Source organism: Passer montanus, unplaced genomic scaffold (assembly GCF_014805655.1).
Source record: "Passer montanus isolate IOZ18808 unplaced genomic scaffold, ASM1480565v1 scaffold216, whole genome shotgun sequence".
In the NCBI taxonomy this organism is placed as follows: domain Eukaryota; kingdom Metazoa; phylum Chordata; class Aves; order Passeriformes; family Passeridae; genus Passer; species Passer montanus.
Window position 1 is genome coordinate 124,812 of NW_024366770.1, and position 21,715 is coordinate 146,526.

Here is a 21,715-nt window from a genome sequence, read left to right on the forward strand (position 1 = left end):
GCCAGGAACCCACTCCCCCCCCCCCCCCCCCATTTTCCCCCTTCCACTTTTACCAGCATAATTCTGTCAACAGAAGCCCAGGTGCAGCTATGCTTATTCCAAGCATGAAAGTCCTCTTGGTGCTGTTGCTAATCTTCCTGCAGAGTCTTCTGCCAAAGTAAGCTGTGTCTTGGCTAGGTGATGGCATTTACTGGTATGGCAAGAGTAAAGCCATCAGATCCTGCCCAAGGCCCCAGAGCAGGCACCCAGCTCTTTCCCAGTGCATGAATAAGATGACAGCAGAGTGTGCTCCAGCCTGGCTTGAGTTTGTTGCTGGAGCCGTACCTTGAACAGCCATTGCCCGAGTGACACAGGGGGGCTACAGAGCTGTAGCCCCCACAGCTGACCTAGGAAAGAGTGTGGTAGGCACATCACAGCTTCTAAAAGTCGTCTGCGTTTCCCTGTCCCTGAGCAGGCTGGGGGCAGGAGGCCAGCCTGCTGAGGGGGCTGTACAGGAGAGGTTTGTCCGGAGAGCTGTGCCTGCTGCAGGGCTGGCAGGACATGGCAGCGCTGCTGGGCTGGCACTGTCGTGGGCTCGCCGTTATCGGTTCCCGAGCGAGCGAGTCACGTCTAGACGGAGCTGTAACAATATACCATCAATCATGCTGCTGTTTCCAGCCCTGCACAGGAAACCTGGTGCTCTGCGCAAGGCAAATGCCCACCAGCTTCATCAAAACAAAGCTGAGTTCCCGAGGGCTGCCGTGGGCAGGCGTTTCAATGACCACAGAATCTCAGCAGGTTATTTCTTGGAAGGAAGTTGAATGTTTTTATGTTTGCATCAAGTAAATAACTTCTTACTGAATGTTGGGAATTTACGTTTTGCAAGTGTGAGTTTATAAGGGAGAGGGATGCATTGAGGGCTCCAGCATCTCCATTTTCTATTGCAATACTGGCATCCCTCCATTTTTCAATGCAGTGCCAATAATTTCCAGACCAAGGTCAGGTCTGTGTCAGGTAGCTGATGCATCACCATTCCTTATTCTTACTCTAACATGCAATAGGTCATAGGGCTCTTTCCTCTCTAATTTAAAATCCAAATGCAAGTTGGTTATTATTGCCAAGGGTCCTGAAAAATGTTTGGGGAAGAGAATTCACTTTTCTAGCAGTTACGTGTAATAAAGCCTTGTTAGTAATAAATAAGAAAAAAATCTGAAGTCCTGTAAACTGTAATTTATTTTTTTTCATTTTGTTAGTTTGTTTTTAGTTTAAAAACCTGTTTAATTTCAAACCTCAGTATTGCAGGCCTTACAAATATCTTGGGGGTTAAAGAGAAGAAAATGTTTGCCCAATTGGTTTTCTAGTTAATAAAAGGATCTTTGTTTTGGGTGATATTCTAAGTAATTTTATAATTAGCACAAATGCTAATTATATCCATTGCTTTTCTGTTGGAGTTGAAATATGATTTGTGTAGTCCACCTCTGCTGGAAAAATGACAAAGCTCTTCAGGCTCTTCTGCTCTGATTCATCCTTCTTTCACACATCCCTAAAAGGTTTTGAAATCTGATAAAGATTCGGGCCCTCTTTGTAGCAGTAAACAATTGCACATAATAAAGCCATGTGTGTTTGTGTGGACTCTTTTTTTACTCTTCTCAGCTCTCTTTGATCTCATTGTGGCTTTTGGCAAGAGAAGCATCAGTGCTGTGTGCCCTGGCCCCCATGCCATCCCCACAGATTTCTGGAGACCGGCACAGGAGAGGGGAGGAATGTCATCCCAGCCATCTCTCTTCCAGCCCAGCTCTTTGTTACCTCTTTGTGATGTATTTATTTTATCTGCTTTTCTGCTGGTCTCTTTGTAAAAATCTACAGTTTTGAGGAGGATGAGTTTCTTTCAAAGTGCATAAGGTTTGGAGGATGTGTCCTCCTGCTGTCACTTTGATGGAAATCTTAGCTGGAATTTTCAGATTTCTTGTAATCCTGTTACAAATCCTCCAAACAAAAGTCTCCTCTCCCTACAGACAATTTCTTTTCTTTCTGCTGTACCATTATTCAGTCCATTCAGCTGCCCCAATACTGCCATAGGATTGCCTTATTCCCCCTTCCTTTGTGGGATCCCTGTGCCACACATAATGTTCCTGTGGAAGTAACCTTAAGAAAATATGATGTCTCACTTTAGTCTGTTGTGTGGCAAGTGCTGATTAAGACATCAAGCTCTAGTTACTTTTATATCTCTACATCTGCTTGCTAAAGTGCAATTCTCTGTGCGTATTCATTTTTTTTTCCCCAGTTTTTCTGGAAATAAATTATAAATAACTTTCCAAGTAAAAATATCTACATTTTTATAATTTTTCCCCTCATCTCTATGCCAAGTGTATCTTGGCTCTACCCAGAGACCTGATTAAAAATATTAAAACACACTTACCAGTGTGCAGTGGCTACATTTATAGCATCTGACTTGAATGTTTGTTTCATAGTCTGGCTTGTAACAATCTGATTCTCAAACTGCGATTGACGTCAATTTAATAGGAAAATTCAAATGAACCTCTATTAGATTTTCACTATTAAGTTAACAATAAAAACTTTCTACAGATGCCTTACGCAGACAAGCCTGCTAACAGAAATATTACATTAATAAAAATCAGACTTCCAGAAACAGAGAATAACTTAAAAAACCCAGCGATTGTTTTCCATTTTCTAGCTCACAAAAATATTTGCTTTTTAATTGCACTAGCGGTTGAGATGTTAAGAGTTGGGAGAAGACAGCTCTTGGCCATTCGTGGTCACGTTGCACATCTCTTGGCTTTTACAGAGCTGGAGAGCCCTTCCAAAAGTGCTTGTTTGACCAATTTCATTGCTCTCAAATTCATCTTTTCCCTGTCAAGTTGTGTGGCACCCCACCTTTACCAGCTCTTTCTGACCTGCCCAGCTGCTCACACGGTGCTGATAGAACCAGAAAAACTCTGGAGGCTCCAGCTTGGGTCAAGACCAAGCTGTCAGGGTTTAGAGCCTCTGCCCTGGCTTGCCCCACCTGTAGCTGTCGGTGGTTCCTGCCCTGAGGTCTGTGCAGTGTGTGGCAGCAGGTGATGGAGTGAGGAAATAACGCTGTTGTTCATCTGCAGTGGATATTTTCTGGCAGAGACCTGGCCTTGCGTGTGCTTAAATCAGGAAATGCAGCCATGGACTTACCATGAAGAGCGCTTTGCCTCCCCTGCAGCAGCAGAAAGGGAGTGATCTCCAGGGAGAACAACATCCCTATGGCCTTGGGCAGAGTTAACAAAGCCTTTGCATGCATGAGCAGCTCTGAGGTGAGGGCAGCAAGGGAGCCAGTCCTCAGCAGGGACAGAGGGGGTCCCCTCCTGAGCTTTAAAGAACATCTGAGCTACTGTGAAGGGGATGGATCTGGCTGGCATCCCCAGGGTGGCTCCAGACCCACTGAAGTGCCCCAGATGTGCATGTTCCAAGCTGTTGAGAGCATATCCAAGGCCGGCAGTGTGGTACAGCTACAGGATGAGCTCCAGAGCCTGAGACAAGAGGCTGTGAACCACTGGCCCTTCTGATAATGAAGGGCATGGGGACCTGTGGCACATCCAGGTGGCTGGACACCACAGACAGCAGGAGCTGGGGACTCAACAGGAAGATCCCAGACTCCAGCTGTGAGTGGATAAAAGCACAGCAGTTCCTTTGTTTGGATTTCCTCTCCAAGACACCACCTTGAGCTGTTTCTGTGCTGCTGTGCCATGAATAAACTGCTTTAAGGATCCAGAGGTCTGAGATTGTTATAGGAAACCTGGGATAGAGCTGGTGAGGAAACCTGTTCTGCCTGTGTGGAGGTGCAAAGGGGCTTTCATCCCAGCTCAGAGGGTGGGAGGGTGATTCCAGAGTGGCTCCTGGATTCCTGGTCAAGGAGTTTTCCCCAAGGGGCTTTCATCCCAGCTCAGAGGGTGATTCCAGAGTGGCTCCTGGATTCCTGGTCAAGGAGTTTTCCCTAACAACCAAGTAATGGTGTGCTGGCACCAGCTGTTTTCATGGTAGGCTTTGAATCTTCTCCATCCTGCAACCAAAACACGAGCCCAGCCTGTCCTGCCTGTGGAACTGAGGCTCTGTATGCACCAGTGTATTTCCTTTTTGGTTTCATCTTGTCTCTGCCAGCTGAAATAACAAGGCTTTTAAGACACAGCCACACTGTGTTCCCATGGTTTAAGGTTTATGTTACTTTAGCAGTGTTTAGCAGGTAACGGGCACAGAGTGTGGCATTAAGGGGTTTGTCATGAGCTTTGAGTGTGTTTTATGAGCAGATGAAGGGTTCTTTCTATCTGCCCTCCTTACACCCCCCCTGTGTTTTTGTGAGGTGTGTTTTGGATGAATGTAGACTTAGTTAAACACAGCTATTTTACTTGTCTGCCGCTGAGATGACAATGTTCCACTGAAATGTTTGACAGCCTGAAGTAGCTGACAATTATTTCTCATGTGCACGGTGTGACAGCTCAGAAGTGACACCGACATTCGGTGTGTGAATCTCGCTGTTCCTCCCATCAGCTGTCCTGCTAGCCTGCAACTTTTTGAAAACACTCTGTGGCTTTTCCATCCGAACAGAGGCCCTCTGTTCCAAGTCACGCTAGGTAACTTTGTGTTTCCTTACCCTTTTCCATCCCCTGGCAGGACAGTGTGCAAGAAGTGCGTCAGGAAGTGGGGACCTGGGGGTTATATGTTCGTAAAAATTGAAACTACTGTTCTTAATTTTGGCCACATCAGTCTGCTGGGGATCTTGTGAAAGGTCATACATATTTCTCAGAGTAGTCGAAAGGACCAACAGCATCTGTTAATGTGACTTGGGGTAAATACAGCACAGCTTTGAAGAGCCCTGCCAGAGTAGCTGCATACTCTTGTTTGTTTGTATTTTGTTTGCAGATTCCCATGAAGAGAATCCTAAGCCACGAAGAACAGTGTCCTAACCTAAAACACCTTGGGGCTTGAAAGAGTTTTAAAGCTTTACAAATGTATCATCATCTATGCTTAATCTTCTGATGATTTCTTTAGGTAGTCACATGGTCAGACTCTTAATTTGTGCTCTGTTCATGTAGGAATGCGTTAGAAAAATGAGCTGTTTTCTCAGGCAGGCAACGCATGTGTTGCAAAGGCATTTCAGATATAAACTGGGCACACAATTACTGGGGAGGCTCTGAATGCTTACTAGGAAAGTGATAAATAGCATATTTGCTGCAAAAGACACAAATATCAAAAGGCAGATAGTCAGTTTCATGGCAGGTGGGAAAAGTTGCTTTTTGTTTGTTATATTATGCTTTGAAAAAAATCCCTGAAACTCAAAGCCTTTTCTCCTGTTTACTGCTTACAGTGAAATGCAGACTGATCTGTTTCCAAGTGGGTTTGGCTTTCTGATTTCCATGGTTCAGCACAGTGCTTTGCATTACAAAGTCAAAGGCAGCTGTAATATGTTCAGTATCTGTTTCCTCTTACGAAGTTAATTCTTTGAATTTTTGGCAAATTGACTGTTCATTTGTCAGTGTCACCTTAATCTGCAAAACAGATAGTCAGCAGCTCAGTCTACTTTTTCTCCTCTTTGTTTAAAGACGTAGACAAAATGAAATACAATTTGCTGAGATCTTTTCTGATTGCCCATATTGTCCAGAACATGAATGTTGTTTTCTGTGTCTATAAGGTTACATTTCTACAGTGAAAGGAATTTGTGAAGTCTGTAGGCATTGCCATGGTGAGATTTTCCTTTATACTGATGTTTAGGTAAAGTGCAAAATGTAGGGTCTCTTATTAGTGAGCCAGATGCCTATTTCAGATGTGGCTGTGGATTTAACTTACTGTGCTTGGCTTAACAGGCCTCTTCTAGGTCTCAATTATTCCAACTAGAAAAAAGAAATTCTTAAGAAATCCTGCAGCTATTTGGACTGAAAATTCCCTTCCCTCCTATTAGCAGCTGAGATTTATTTTTCTGTTTAACTAGCTGGATCTTTTGTTCATGAGAATTGGCATCCTGCAGTGGCATGGTGTGTGTCCAGCAGTGAATTGTGATGTCAGGGCAGAGACAACAGTGTGATTTATTATCAGACTGGCCAACTGGTGAGCTTTGTGAAGCTCAGGCAGCCCACACAGGTTCAGGGATGGGTGACCTTGGGCTTCCCTCTCCTTCTGCAGAAGTGGAACTTGGGGTAGAGCCAGGCTGGGGGGGTTTTGTCGTGGCTGGGGAGGTCTGGCATGGTCCAAAACATGTGTGGCTTGGTGGCTCTGTCTGGATCTGGCCACAGGCCCGCATGGGTGGCTCTGGTCAAGCCCACCTTAAAGGTGTTTTATCAGAAAGTGATTTTAGTAATGGCTTTTTTTTTTTTCCTGCAGTGTGGGGAATAGTAGAGCTGCAGCTTCATAGTACTATCTGCAGCGAGCATAGTGACAACACTGTGTTTCTCTTCCTAGTCCAGCCAGCTGACTGCCATGCTGTTTTAGTTTGGGGCAGAAATTGGGTTGTGGCAGCCAGCATTGGACAGTTCAGCCTCCCCAGCTGAGATGCTGTGCTGCCTGAGCCCCCTCGGAGCTGGGGGTGGAGGCTGCTGCTGGCAGTGTGGCTGGGCAGAGGTCACAGTGTCCCTGCAGAAATGGGTCCCCCTTTGCTCTCAGCTCCCTGACAGTGCTGGGACTTGTTTTGCCTAAGCAGGCAGCCAGAGTGATGCCAACTCCGTTGTCAAAAACAACTGGGTGTGAGGTGATGCTGCATGAAAGCTTTTGAGGGGCAAAATGCGTAGCACTCAAACTATTTGAGGTAATCAGCAGCTCTGTTACCCTGGGTAATCACAGTAAAACAACACCTACCATCACAAAGGTTGCTATGCTTTTTTTTATTCCCCGTTTTTCAGACCAGTAGCATGCCTGCAGTAATTCCTAGGTGGTCTCTGTATGTGTGTGGTGATGTCAGCAGCTTGGGGAATTAGCTTTGCTGAAGTTTACATCTGCTGACTCATCTGTTTAAAGAAGTTGATTCTTAATTTTCAGAGGGTAATAATTTTTCTCCCCTCCTGCAACAGCTGAGGAGAAAGAGATGGTTATGAGGTTTAGCAGGGGCTACCACAGTACAGGGTTTCCTTGCAGACTTTTAACTCACTGCATATTTGAATGGCTGCAATATACAGAAAGCCTCAGTTTCATGGTACTTCTTGGACTGTGTCCAGCTTCTGCTGTGAAAGTACAATTCAGCAGAAGCCCTTTTAGAATATTTACTTATTTTTAGTGTCCGAGAGTTTGGCATGTGGTATCCTGGATCTTCAGAAGAGTCCTAGCAGTGGTGCCTTGGCACTAATGAATGCTTGATATCTCTGTATGGGTTTTTTTCCACTGTTTTTTTTTTTCATTGGGTTAGAAGTTAAAGCCCCCTCTGCTTTCCTGCTCTTAAAATCCAGTTTTGCTGCTCTTCTCTCCCTCCTCTCACCACCCCTTTGGGAACAAGAAGGAATGGTGTCTCTGGCAAGGAAACAGGTAAGGTTTGGTTGGTAAGTGGAACTGATTTAATTAAATCTCCTTTTCAGCCTCATAATGGAGTCATTCAAGAAGGCAGAGGAGTAGGAATGTGGCTTCTGAGTCTTTTTTTCTCTCTCTTTTATCTTTCCTTTTTCCATCCCTGCAGCCAGTGAAAGAAAAACAGCTTTCTAAACCGAATACCCCTTTTTATGATGATTTAAAAAATAGGCTATGTTAAAATTAAATCTAATTTTTATTAGCTCATCTTTGCATTCCTGAAAACACTAGAGCAGCTTTGATGAGTGTACAGTATTTACCCTAGACACATGCCAGTATAAGGGTGAGAATTCCAGATCTGTCTGACACCACCTGAAACCTCACAAACATTGAGCAATACAAACCTAATGCCACAGAAGTCTGTTTTCCATCCTAATTAGCTCATGGTCTTGTATGATTAGTTTTACTCTGCCAGCTCACTTTAGTTTTGTTATCTTGACAATTGATGTCAATACTAGCATTACTCAGAAAAATTGGTCTTGGAATTTTGTCGAAATGTTTTTTTTTGTTGTTGTTTTTGGAGCCAAAGTATTTTGCAAGACTCATCAGTTTTGCTATTTTTTTTTCAGGGGAAAATGATAGAGAGCTCTGAAGGAACTCAGTGAGTGTGTGTGCACACTTGGAATTTTATCGAAATGGGTTTTTTTGTTTTTGGAGCCAAAGTATTTTGCAAGACTCATCAGTTTTGCTATTCTTTTTTTTTCAGGGGAGAATGATAGAGAGCTCTGAAGGAACTCAGTGAGTGTGTGTGCACGTGAGAGTGAAGATGCATGGTAGGCTGTTAAGGGACTGGCTTCACATGTGGAAGACTTGGTTCAGCTTCCTGGTCTGCATGGTATAGAGCAATGTAGGGTGGAAAACTATTCTCTGACCTTTGAATTGGGTGGAGTGAAAATTCAATCGGTGCTTTCTTACTGCTAGGAGATTGCTCTGACTAATGGTTTCCTTGCTTGAACTGGAAAGCAGGGATTTTTGATTTTCACAATGGAGTTGTCACCCCAGGATCAGCTGGAAATGTTGGGCAAAATCCTGGCCTCCCATCAGCAGAAGGGATGACTCGTGTGAATAAACCTGAAGGAGCTAACAGTGGAGCAAGGTGGTTGTTTATAGTATTTATGCAGTGCCAAAGAACATCTGTGTGCCCTGAGATGGAGTATACTGAGCTGGTTTCCTTACTAGAAGCAACAATTTTCTCCAGCTGAGCAAAACCAACCCTGGCTGACTCCTTGGCTATATTCTGGATATTTGACCTAGCTCTGTGCTGCAGTGCAGTGAGTTCAGAAGAGCTGTCCCTGAGTCCTGTGAAATTGTGCATTTAGCTGCCTGTTGGTGTATGCCCACCTCCAGAGGAGGAGGATGAATGCAAGTGTCTGGTGCTTTCATTCTTGTTGGAAAACACGCCTTCCCACTTAGTGTGCTGCTCTTGTGGTTATTTATTGTAGCCCTGAGAAAGCAGAGCTGCACTGCCTACGTGTGGGAAATGGATTCATAGAGAGTTATTAGGGTTTGGCAGAAGGTTTATATAGTTGCGTGTTTGTATGTAAATTCTGAGATAAGAGATGTTGGCTTAGAAATGCTATGAAATAGGATAGATATTGTTGAGAGAAATGGAGTTAGAAAAAAGTTCTAAAGAATGGTTTTGTAAATAAGATTAGGTACTTTGGAGAAATAGAATTATTAGAGATATACTGTAGTAAGATTTATGAGGGGTAGTTTTAAATTATTGGTTTTAAGGTATTTACAATATGGTGTGGTAAAAAGTTGATAGGTTAGGAAATGTTTGTAGTGTTTTGTAGTTAAGAAATAGTTGGGTTTTGATTGTAATAGTGAATTATAATATTTGCAGTGTTTTTTTTAAAATGTAATAAAAGTTATTAAAACCTTTTTCTAATTCCATTTCTCTCTCTCAACAATATCTGTCCTCTTCCATAACATTTCTAAATGAACATTTATCTCAAAATTTACATAGAAATGCATACTACATGTAACCTTCTATCAAACCCTAAAATCTCTCTACAAATCCACTTCTCACAGCTATGGGCTCTCTGAATTAATGCTCTTTAAACAGCCCTATGGACGTGCTGTGGCTCTGCCTCATCCCTTTCCTACAGACTGGCTTTGCTGAGAATTTTAAACTTTCTGTGCTGAAAGGCACAGACCCACAAGAAAATACTATATTTGATCATTTTAGCGTTATTAATTAATTTTGGAAGTTTTGTCTACAGTTTTAGATTAATGTATAGTTTAAATAAAAGTACGTAATATCACAGAGTAAAAAACTTGGTGTTGAAAGTTTTAAAATATAATAATATATAAAAAACTGAAGTAGAAGTTTTAAAACAGTAACTAATCCTCCTTCTTCAAAAGTTTAAGTAGTATTTTATAATTAAACAGAAAAATCTCCTCATTGCAAACTTCAAATAATTAGTTATGAAGTTTAAAGTAAAAATAATTTGTCGTTTCTTAAGTAGATAGTTCAACCTTAAAAAACGTTATAAAGAAAAATAGTTAACCATTTTATACCTTTTCGGTAAAATACTACAAAACTCACTACTTATAAAACTATAAAATAGATTAAAAGTAAACATCTAAATCTAGACACAAACTGCTGTCTCAAGTATGTTCAATCCCAACCTCAACACAAAAGAAAAACCAAAACCCCAACACTGGGCATCTTTTAATGCCAGTATAATTGTTACTTCTTGCCTTGCCACCCCCGTGCCGGAATGGGCACAGATTCCACACACGGATGAGGAGGCCAGAGCAGAGCAGAACAGCTTGTTCTCGGTTTCTGAGCAAGGGCAATGATTTACTCGGTGTCTGCACCTCGTAATAGGCTGTTCTCTTATCCACAGAGTGCTTCAAAGAGCCAGAATTGCTTGTGTTTAGGTAGGTGTCTAGCACAGTAAGGTGAATGTTGGCTTTGTAGGAATTTTGATTCCATGTGTAATGATCTCTGTGCAGGTCCTCTGGTAGCATCATGTTTATCATGTTTGTTTAGAATTGTTGCAGACTGATTTCTTCAAAATCTTTTTTGCTCAGCACTGCCAAATCCATGCATATTCCCTGTGTGTTCATGCTGCCATATTGTGCAATACAGGGCTTTTCTTTCCTTGGGGAAATGGCCCTGGCTCTGTGAGCAGAGCCTTTATACATGCTGTAGAACAGCTGTGCTCAACACGGCAAGGACTTTGTTTGCTTCCACATTATTTATTCATGTATTCTTTTTCTTTTTCCAGCCCCTTTGCCCCCAAGTAATGGTGCTTTCTTTTTGTTCTTTTAAATTTTTTCTTGAGACTCCTTTGATGGAGAGTTCAGCCTTTCCTACAAAACACCACATTCAGGGGTTTTATGACTCATTTGTAGCTGGAATACCTACTGGGGCAGTACAACAGGCTTGGATGCAATAAAATGAATCACCATGACAAGTTCTACGTAAGAGCTGCTTGGTAAATGTACTGATACAAGAGAATGCCAAATGAAACAATGCCTTGCTTTCTTCCTTTGGCTCGAGCAGTTATTGCCCTGAAGATGAAAGAAATTGATTGTTAATTCCTTAGACATGTTAAAAAAATTGAGGATGCATCAGGAGTAGGTGCTGCTTGCATTGTGCTGCGGTAGTGCAATCAATGTGGAAAAGGCTGAGCTTGATCAGTGGCTTTACCAAGGTCTACACTGACAAAAAGTTTTTTGGGGAAGTGTTCTTGTGGGTGAAATGAACAGGATATTTTTAATAACTTCTCATTAGTGGGTTTGTACTGGTAGGAGACAGGGCTCCATTTCATTTTAGATGTCTTTTCCAGCTGTGGTCAGTAGCATTTGATACTGCAGAGGAGGGAGAGGAAACCTCGCAGCAGATTGGAAAATGGGTGGAATTTTACTTGAAGCAGCTCTGTGAACTGAGTAGCTCCTCTTGAGCCAGCCAGGCTTTCTGGGCTTGCAGCATAGCAGTGAAATGGCAGTGCACCTCTCTGCCCTCTTCTCCAGGGCTTAACCCCTTTAGCCAGCACAGTGGTCTGAGTGAATTTTGGTCAGTGTCTCCATCACTGTTGTATAGCTGCCGTTTGCTCTACTCAGGGAGAGTTATTGGAAGGTATTTTTTAATTAACTGCATGTAATCTGTGTTTCAGTAATGGGAGTTGAACTGGAAACTTAATTTGGCCAAGCAGTGCTTGTGCATAGCTTATATAATAATACATAGACACACGTGTGCTCTCTTGCTTGCACTTCATTCTGTCTTTCATCTTTATCACCAATGATCCTGTGTTGCTTATTGAGCTTCAGTTCTGTAACTTGAGAGCCCTGAAGCTGGAAACTGCTTAGAAAAAAATATTTTTCTTTTTCTCCATGAAAACATAAAAACATTAGAGCTGGTCAAAGTGTATCTCAATTTTTGTAACATCTGTGAAGAAAATGAGTTCTGACAACTACTTTACTCTTCTGGTGGAGGGGATACAGGTAGTCTGGTGCTGGTGTGGTCATCTGGTGCTACCACAAACCACATTTGCATCACAGAGCTGCTCCCCTGCTTCTGCAAAACCAAATGAACCCCGTGAACCAGGTGATGAGACTGAAAGCATAGTCTGAAAACAGTTTGAAATCACCACTAAAAAGTAATGGAGCAATTTTAAAGGCAGTGTGTTGGGTGTTTTCTTTTTCTCTTGGCATTAATGGTGTTGGTATTGCAGATAAGGCATTCTAGTGAATTCCCAGAAAAATGCCCGTGGAGAGTCAAGTAAATTCTCTGCTTGACCAGGCTTGCATTTATTGTTGGCATTGATTAGGTGATAGATACAAACCTGACTGACAGACTGTGGCCTGGTTCTTTCGTTCTGGGGCTGCATAAATTTTCTGTTACTTTTTTATATTTTATCTAAGAAGTCTTGTAGCAGATCTGTCTCTTCCCTCTCATCTCCTGCACTGTGGTCTAAACCAGCCCTTGAAATAATTTTACATCTTCTTATGTGCATGGAAGAGGAATGACTTTTGGACTCATCAAATATGGTCACCTTCAGTAAAGCTACAGGAAGAATGGGCCCTCTAATCTGTCACTTTATTGAGGAATAATTATATTGTGAAAAAACGTTATTGGAGAGAAAGTGCTGCAGGATAAAAACCCAAAGGAGTAAGCAGTTAGGAAACTAAAAGAATCATAAGCTCTTTTTAAAAACTGGAAAGTATTTTTTCTCCTTTTCTGGTTTCTGAGCCTTTAATAAACCTGCAAGTCATGGCTTTAAGCTTTTTCTTTTTATTTATTTTTATTTCTCCACAAGCATGAGAACTTGAGTTATCTTTTAAAATAAACAAAACAAAAATCCTGCAACTGAGATCTTTGGATTCTCACGGAGTCTTACAGTTCCTGCAGCTGGAGCTTTAGGAAAAATATGTTGCTTGTAATAATAGTCACTCCACCCAAATGGGTTAAAGTTTGGACTTCCATGGGATTGCACATTTCAATTAAATGCAAGCTGCAGTAATGGGAGCGAGCTCCTGAGCTGAATTCCCATTACACATGTTTATTCACATGGACAAAAATTCAGCTGAGGGAGTGCAAAGGAAGTGGGCAGAATTAGGATGTGTGACTTTTGAAGAAATTCATTCTTTGGTTATTGTTTCCTTCCTTTCTTCTCAGTGGTTCTGCTTTTGCATCTGTGTTGTACCTCTGATCCATCCCATTGCCTTCCTTGCTTTTAGAAACAGAGAATTTCAGAAGTTCCTTAGCTACTAAGCCTTGAGGATCTTTTCTTTCTGTGTATGTTCTACCTTCTGCAAATCCAAGATGTTCTTATGATCTTCAGGGAGTGGAGGGAGTGGGGTGGGACATGGTGCCCAGAGGGTCTGCAGAGGTGACGTGGTTGGGGTGCAGAAGGAAACTGGAGAATATTTTCTTGCTGCAGTGGTTCAGGTTCCCTTGTTTGTCTTTTGAGGCAGATGTTTTGTGTGTTTCTGTCTGGGTTTTTGGTCTGTCAGGAGGAGCTGGGGAGGTGGTTCCAAGATACCTTCTGATGAGCACATTTCAGAAGGCAAATTCCCCTTCAGTCCATAACTACAGTCCATAACTCACAGCTCCTTAGTGTCACCAGGCACTCCCATAAGGTGGCTCATCCCTCTTGAACGTATTTTGGAGTAGGAACAGCTGTCAAAGGCTCAGCACACTTCTAAGTAAGGAGAATAAGAGTTTAGGGCCACAATCTCTTGGGCAGCAATTTGGCTAATTGTAGAAAAGCAGGACAAAGCTGGTCCCAAGCACAGTGTAGCATTTCTGCCTCTCTTGCTGGAGTGAGGAACTGCTGTGCTTCAAGCTCTCCTTCAGTCCTTAATGAGTGACAGGTGGAGCTACTTTCTGTCACAGAGGCACAGATCAGTGTCTCAGAGAAACTCATGAAGGCTGACAAACTCTGGGGTTGATGGAGATTGGATCTGTGGCACAAACTGAGTTGCAATTGTGTGATGGACTTGGTAGATTTAATGTGCTCTGACGTGGAGGTGTTTCAACAGATACCAGTAACTTTGCAGTCTTTTATTTGCCTTCACTTGGAAATTCAGTAGGATTTGTGTACTTGAAGTGAGTTCCTTCCTCTTACTAATATGTAGGTGCTCTTTCTAGCATCTGAAGAAGCATCATGCTTGCAATGAATGCTCCAAATATTAAAAAGTCAGACCCAACCAAGAACAACTTTTGTGTTTGCAATGTTGATGTCATTTCTGTGCGCAAATAGGGTCATTTGCAAGAGTCCTGCTGTCCAAGCCCCCCTGGTAGTTTGGGAGTTTGTATGGGTTTGTGACTTTCATTTTTTCTTTGCCATGTACCTTTTTGAAGGCTGACAAACTCTGGGGTTGATGGAGATTGGATCTGTGGCACGAACTGAGTTGCAATTGTGTGATGGACTTGGTAGATTTAATGTGCTCTGACGTGGAGGTGTTTCAACAGATACCAGTAACTTTGCAGTCTTTTATTTGCCTTCACTTGGAAATTCAGTAGGATTTGTGTACTTCACGCGAGTTCCTTCCTCTTACTAATATATAGGTGCTCTTCTTAACATTTGAAGAGGCATCATGCTTGCAATGAATACTCCAAATATTAAAAAATCAGGCCCAACCAAGAACAACTTGTGTTTGCAATGTTGATGTCATTTCTGGGCGCAAATAGGGTCATTTGCAAGAGTCCTGCTGTCCAAGCCCCCCTGGTAGTTTGGGAGTTTGTATGGGTTTGTGACTTTCATTTTTTCTTTGCCATGTACCTTTTTGCTGCTGTGTGTGACAGATGCCTCCTAAGTCTTTGCATTCCCTTGAGGCAGACTATCTGCATAGTTGGTGAAAGATAATCTTGTGCATAAAGCTGCTTTTCCTTGTGGGAAAGAATTTTGTGTTAGGTTTGTTGTTTTGATTGAGGTTTTATTTTTGTTTTTTGGTGCTAGCATGGAAGATGTAAGATGGTAGAGTTTTGTAATACAGAATTTGTCCATATTAAACCTTTTAAAAGGGATGTCCCAGCTGATGACTTTTGTACTTTTTAATTAAACTAATTAAAGAGGTCTTTATATTGATATCCATAAATGTTACATGGCTAAACTTGCTGTGGAATTCCTACAAATCCCAGCAGGTATCCGAACTGTAGATTAATCCAAGGGGATGCTGAGAGCACAGCTTGTGAACCCTCTTTGGTGCTCTGGATTTGGGACTTAAAATATTTGGAAAGGGCAGCAAATACCCCATAGTTGTGCTCTTGAGGCTGGCCCTGCTGCTCTGCCTGTGCTCCTGGCCTTTCCACTTCCCCTGTTTCCAGGACCTGCCAGGAATAGCACATTTTATACGATGCCAAATTTATAAATTCCTCAGACCACTTGCTCTGGGAGGAATGCACTAATGGTGTGGCTGACTGAGTTTTAATCTGGGATGTTTTTAATTTTCAGACCATGTTAATTTATTTTGATCTGAAAATTACAAGATTCGCTTCAGCTCTCCATTTTATTGCTTCTTTTAATACTTCTTATTTGCCTTTTTTTTTTTCTTAAACAATTAGGTCTTTCCAGGTGCAGTCACACCTTCTTTTTCTATCTTTGATAACTGATGAAGAAGCTGTGTGTTTCAGTAGACTGTGAATCCCCTTGAGATGGTAAGATCAATGTGTGTATTCTGGTTGGTTTGTGTTGCATATGACTTTTATGCCAGCAGCTGTTTATTAAACATACAACTAAGGTTAACCTCCAGATAGTTAGCAGCTAGTCAGAAATGCTGTGTCGTGTGGGCTTCTACTGTTTTATGGCCCCCTACTCACTGGAAAATAAGGTAGACTCCAAGCAGAGGGAGTGATGGAGCACCCTGTGGTATTTTTATTTTTTTTTAATCAAGTCTCATCTTGGTAGTTTCCTTCTCATTCATTCAAAGACTTTTATTTTACACCAATGCCACAGACACCTGTTATCACTGCTGCATCAACTTCTGGTGTTGAGCAGCTGACTGAAAGTGGTGTTTCCAGCCCTAGCTGCTTGCCCAGCCTCAAACTGAATGGAAGATAACAACTGTCTGAGTGCCTCTCCCGAGTTCCCAGGAAAGAATTTCCATTTCTGGATACGATTTTGATCACACTGGAGTTCATCCTCCTCTTATGCTGTTACCTGCATTAACTTGTTTGATACAGATACATTTGGGATTTAATTACTGGGTTTTAATTATGGTTTCTTCCCAGTAGCTGTCTTTTGTTCCCACCTGCTGTAACAGGGAAATCTGTAACTGTGACAAAGCCTCCTTGGCAATGGAACTAGCCACTCATTACCTGGAATTAGGAGAGGCTTCTTGAAGTAGCTGTAAGACAAGCAGCCCTACAGAAGGGGCTGTGAATAAATCTTTGCTTCCTGCTGGATTTTTGTGCTGCCTTAGTTTTATCACACATGTAGTTGATGGGGTCTTTCCCCCCTCCCCCCAACTCTTTCAATAGGCCCTTTTCCAGCTCTTGCTACAGCCTCAACTCTGTTTAAATTATTTCTTAGAAAGAAGATCTCGTGCTGTTTTTAGCCTTCTCTGACTCCTGAGTAGTTGTTGATGTAGAGGCTGCCTGCTGGGTGCCAGTCCAGGCTTCCCTTTGGCTGGGGAGAGAGACAAGCCCTGCTTTGTTCAGTCCTCCTCCAAAGCTCCCCACCAATATGGTGGGCAGATGGCAGAAACACGAGCCCTGTGTAAGTGAAACCACTGTGCTTGCTGGGAGGAGCTGGAGGGATGGAGAGCCCGTGGCCTGAGGGCAAAACTCAGATTATTTTCCTCTCTAATCGCATATCCTGTTGTTCTAATGGTTCTGGTGGCAAGGCCACTATAAATGGGTGAGCAAAACAATGTTGCCCGTGCTTTTGTCCTGCAGAAATTGCCTGTTTACAATACATGGAAGATTTAGTACAGCACACTGTGACCTTGCACGTTAGGTAATTATTTCAGTGCCTCCATGGCGCCTGTTAAATGCATTTCTGTGCTGCTTGAGTCCTGTGGATGGGCTCATTCCTTCGAGTCTGCATCAGATGACAGCACACAAAGCGAGAAAGACGACTGGCAGTAGGGCAGGACAGCCAGTACATTTGGAAAAGCTCTTCAGCCTCATGCTCGTCTCAGTTACAGCTGTCCATCTGCCAGTTCATACCCTTTGGGAGGTGGGGGAGGTTTCTGTGTCATTTTTCTCCCTGGAGAAGTCTTAGATGCTTGTCATTGTATATTGGTTTTGTATATAAATACATAAACATTGCAGCAGTGGTGGTAAGAATGGGTATGCAAGTTACAGCCCCTTTTTTCCAGAGATTTCAGGCCAAGTCCCCGCCTCTAGAGGTTGGGAGCATATGTGTCTCAAGAATTGGCTCGAGCAAAGATTAAATTCCTTGAGTACTTGCTGGAGAACTCATGAAAATCAGCATCACTGGACAGTGGTAAAGCAATACCAGTCTTAAAGTTTGCATGCTAGAAAAAAAAGCCAGTCAGATTTTGTGTGGCTCTTGGGACAGTCTGCTGCCCTTCTAAACTGAGAAATGGCAGTAGAAGTGCCTAAGTCACAGTCTGCTGCCCTAGGGCAAATTCCTTCCCATCCAGAAGCAGGATGATTTGGGTGACGCTTTAGTGATGCCTGCTGTACAAACAATTGTTTGGACTGTGTGATTTTTATTTTTTTTTCCCCCTGACTCTTCCTTCTGTTTAGGCATCTAAATATGAAAGGTGAAACTGGATCAAGGCCACAGGGCTAACAAATCCTAAGTCAATTACTTTCTCTGTTGTACCACCACCTTTATTATTTATTATCTTCCTTAAGTAAGTTAAATAAGGATGAAATCAAACAGGAAAAGATACCGTTGTAATTTATTATCTTCCTTAAACATGGAATAGTCTTATCCCACTCTTCCCATGCTCAGGAAAAAAGAAAACAGAGCAGAAAGGGTTTGGGTCAAGTCAGCAGAATTGTTTTACCTCTTGCATTGTATGTGCTCCTCTGTATGGAACTTCGTGCCGTATTACAGCAATTTACACCGTGGCAGAAAGTGTTCAGAAGCCCTGTTTTGAGTAAATGTTTAACTTTTGATAAATGCTGTATTGTTCTAGCCAAACAGCAGTACAAACATGTCACCATTTGGTGCCTTTCCAGCGTGCACACCTTGTTCCTCTGTGATGCTTTTGTTAAATTTGAACAAAATCAGGGTACATTAGGTACTCATCTGAAGGGCACAGAATTCAGCCAGCACTCTTCAGAGCCAGGTCCATCCTTGGTGGAAGATTGCAGTGCCCGTGGAGGAGTGAGCTTGTCCTGTTACATCTCTTCTTGCTGCTTGTGCTGGAGAACGAGTCAGTTTTTCTGGGACCATTTCTGTCAAGAAATCTGGGATGAGTAGAGATACCATCATATTGTTTTCTCTCCAGAGCCTATCAGAAGCTGGATTGTCTGGTGATACTGCTCACTGAAATACAGCTCTGCTAGGCAAAGGCTGAGGTGGGCTGTGTAGAATTGGGAGGAGCCCTGAAGGTGTGGGGAAGAGCTCTGTTTGAGTAGATCAGAACTGAGTTGCAGTTGAGACGGGAAAAGCCAGGATGCTTCAGAGATCATAAAATAAGCTACTATTTCAGGAAAAGGAGAATGTTTGGTCTAGCCAGTGGTTGCCTCTAAAAATACTTCAAATATCATTTGAGTCAAAAACAGGGCAGGCTATATGCATATTTACCAAAAGGGGAAAATTAACCACCAGGCATCTTGCCTTTCAGAACATTTCACTGTAGGTGGAAAACATTGTTATTCTCCACGTCTGTCAGAATCTCCCATGACAAAACTTGATTGGAATAAGCATCTGTGAGCCCAAAAGTACATCTAGACCTGGAAGCAAATGTGTGATGGTAGCTCTGACATAGAGGTTTCTGCTGCCTTCTTTTCCCTTCTGCTGTCAGGCTGTTGCTTCCTATTTTCTGGAAGGAGATTGAGGAACAAAGCATGTTCATGAGCAGAAGCCATAGTAACTGCCTAGAGCAAACAGCTCAATTGTGGGGCACCAAAATGAGTGTTCATGAGCAAGGACAGGTCTATGCTTTAAGCCAGAGATATTCGGTATGATCAAGCAATGCCCTTGAATAGAGAAAAAACTATTCCTGACTGAGCACCCTGCACTTTTGTCAGATTTGAGCTCTCCTGAAAAGAGGGATTGGATGTGCTGAGAACGTGACAGTAAAGATCAGAGCCTTCACCATGTTCACCCAGTACAAGCAAGTAATGTAGGGAAAATAATGATGGAATTTCCAGCAAAACCAAATCTTAGTGACTGAGGGATTTTTCTTGTTCTTTGAGCTGATTAAACAGTGCTTCAAGGTGATTGGTTTTCTTCAAGGTAGTAAGTGTGGTTTTTGTAAAATGACAAATTTCATCAGGACCAAAATAGTTTTTAAACAAAACTGCAAAGTTGTCTAGAAGAGTTTTACCTTTTGGTCAAGAAGTTAAAAGCAAGCACAACCTTTTCCAGCTTGTGTTTTCCTGGGAATTTGGTGGTGAATAGCCCACATTAGTAATCCAAACCTTATGCTTCTGCAGCAGTGTAAATACCACTAGAACAGGGCACTCTTTTAAGTTGGGACGTTTTTATTTTTGGCTTTTCTTCCTCATGAAAGCAGGGCTGTGTAAGCATCAGTAACACGCATATGATTACAGTAAAATGAGAAATTTCTCATGCTCCTTGCTGTTCTTGAATCAGCTGGTGGAGGTTGGATGGGGGAGTGGATTTATCCAGCTGTTGCATCACCAGCATGTGGCTACTGCAGGTGTAAGTTTTGAACGCACAGTCTGAAAGCATTCTGCATCTGAATTTGTGTGGTAGAAAGCCTTGAGGTACTGGAAGCTTTCTTCCTAATGTAATTAAGCATTATGTTGTTCAGGAATTCTGATTGATAGTTCTCCCTTTCTTAGTGTGTTGTGTTATTTCTACACTTCATATTTGCACCACCCACCCTGATAGCCTTACTCCTTTTTCTGAAATATTACAGTTTTATCACATTATCCATTACAGAACTACTCTTTTCTTTAGAAGCAAAAGATCATCAAGAGCAGATGATGATCCTTCTCAGTATAAATTTGTCTTAATGCTCTACAGAATAAACAAAATATATCTTAAAATACTTTCTGGGACCATCTGGTAATTTGGACAGTATAGAAGGAGATGATCGTCTTCATTGAAAACTTCAGAACCAGAGGGATTATATACCTGCAAGAAAGTGTTTCAGTAGGAAAAAGGTAGTATGTGCTGAAGCTGCAAGTAATAAATTTGTGTATTTTCTAGTCCATATCAGTATTGGCCTGGCCATAGTCATTGTTTTCCTGGCCAGGGCTGGATCAGAGTGACCAGCTTCTACTGCTTGGGAATTCCCAGCAGGTCAAGCTCCTCATTTCCATGCTCATTTAATGAAAGCCACTCCTTGTTTTGTTGTGGGAGTGCAGCTATGGATGTGTGAAAAGGAGTGTGTATATGTGAAAGAGTTAGGGCTCAAATCTGGAGAAAGACAACCCCAGGAACCTGGGATGTACTGCCAAACCTGCTGGTCTTCTCACTGAAAACACCAGATGTGACTCTTAGATCTTGTATTTACTAACAAAAAGCTACCTGCACCTAAAAAACAGCCCAGACACTTGACCCTCCCCTGATTCTCCCCACTGCAGTAACCCACCTTAGCAAGGGGAGTAAAGCATCTGTGTGCCCATCCATCCTCTCCAAGGAGAACTGGGACACAGTGAGGGATTTGCTCCCTTAACAGACTTGTGGCAAACAGTCAAATGATGTACCTGGTGTAGGAGCCTCTTTCTGAAACTTGCCTTTATTCTTAAAAGTACTGATGTTTCTAAATTTTTACCATATTTCGCTGTCTGAAAGTTGCATACTACTCTAGTGTACAAGCTGGGAAACGTGTTTTTGGGGAAGCAGGACTGGGCCTTTAATAATTTTTCTAGCTGAAAGAGCAACAGTGAAACTGCAGCTTGGCCTCACATACGTGGTTTCTGCAATTAAGGGCTGCAGCTGCTCTACTTTTTTTGTCTCTGTGACGCAAATCAAAGCGCAGCAATGGTATTGCCTGAGGGAAGAGAGAAAGCTACTTGCTCGCTTCCCCATGCTGATAACTAAGCAGTGATGACAAGAAACTGGGGCAAAGCAAAGTTCAAAAGCAGAATCTGAATATTATAAATGACTGGAGAAACACAGGTGCCTCTTCCTCAGCGCAAAGGGGGAAAGAGAACTGTGCGAATGTCAGAAGAAATTATCAGCTCCCCAAGGAAAAAGATGTCGGGGTGGAAAATGTTTGTTGCTCAGAGGGATTCTGACATGTGAGCAAGTTAGGGTCTGTATGCTGTCAAACATGTTACAGTCAGCCCCATTTTAAATGGGATTAATTTTCACCTGGGGGCTTCAACCAACAGGAACCTTGATTGTCTCACTTTCTCATGTGAGTCCCCTCTCACATGCGTTTTGATGTTTACCTAAATGGTGAGATCTGATTCACTATCCTCCTCTCATCGCAGGAAATTGCAAGGGAACAGAAGTATTAAGAGAATGAGCAGCGTTATTTGTCTGAGGTCATGCAGCAAGCAGGGGAGAGAGTTTGGATGTCCTGATGTCTTGAATCACAACCTGCTTTCTGCACTAACTTGTAAAATTATTTGTGTGGCCATCCCAAGTTTGTCTGTTTGTTCCCTTGTCGTCTAAACTGAATT

The 21,715-nt window shown here is 42.4% G+C and overlaps 1 protein-coding gene across 4 annotated transcripts in view; it reads left to right on the plus strand.

Annotated features, from left to right (window-relative positions):
* The window catches only part of PDE3A (phosphodiesterase 3A), a 220,110-nt gene that overhangs the window by 33,020 nt on the left and 165,375 nt on the right, over positions 1 to 21,715 (plus strand). Inside the window, exons 1-2 of one of the 4 annotated variants that reach the window (XM_039709567.1) lie at positions 7,446 to 7,470; positions 8,216 to 8,282. The exons of the other annotated variants lie outside the window; for them this stretch is intronic. Of the exons in view, the coding sequence (XP_039565501.1) occupies positions 8,280 to 8,282 (3 nt within the window). The 5' untranslated portion in view covers positions 7,446 to 7,470; positions 8,216 to 8,279. Of the gene's footprint in view, positions 1 to 7,445; positions 7,471 to 8,215; positions 8,283 to 21,715 lie in introns of those variants that run through there. 4 annotated transcript variants of the gene reach the window in all.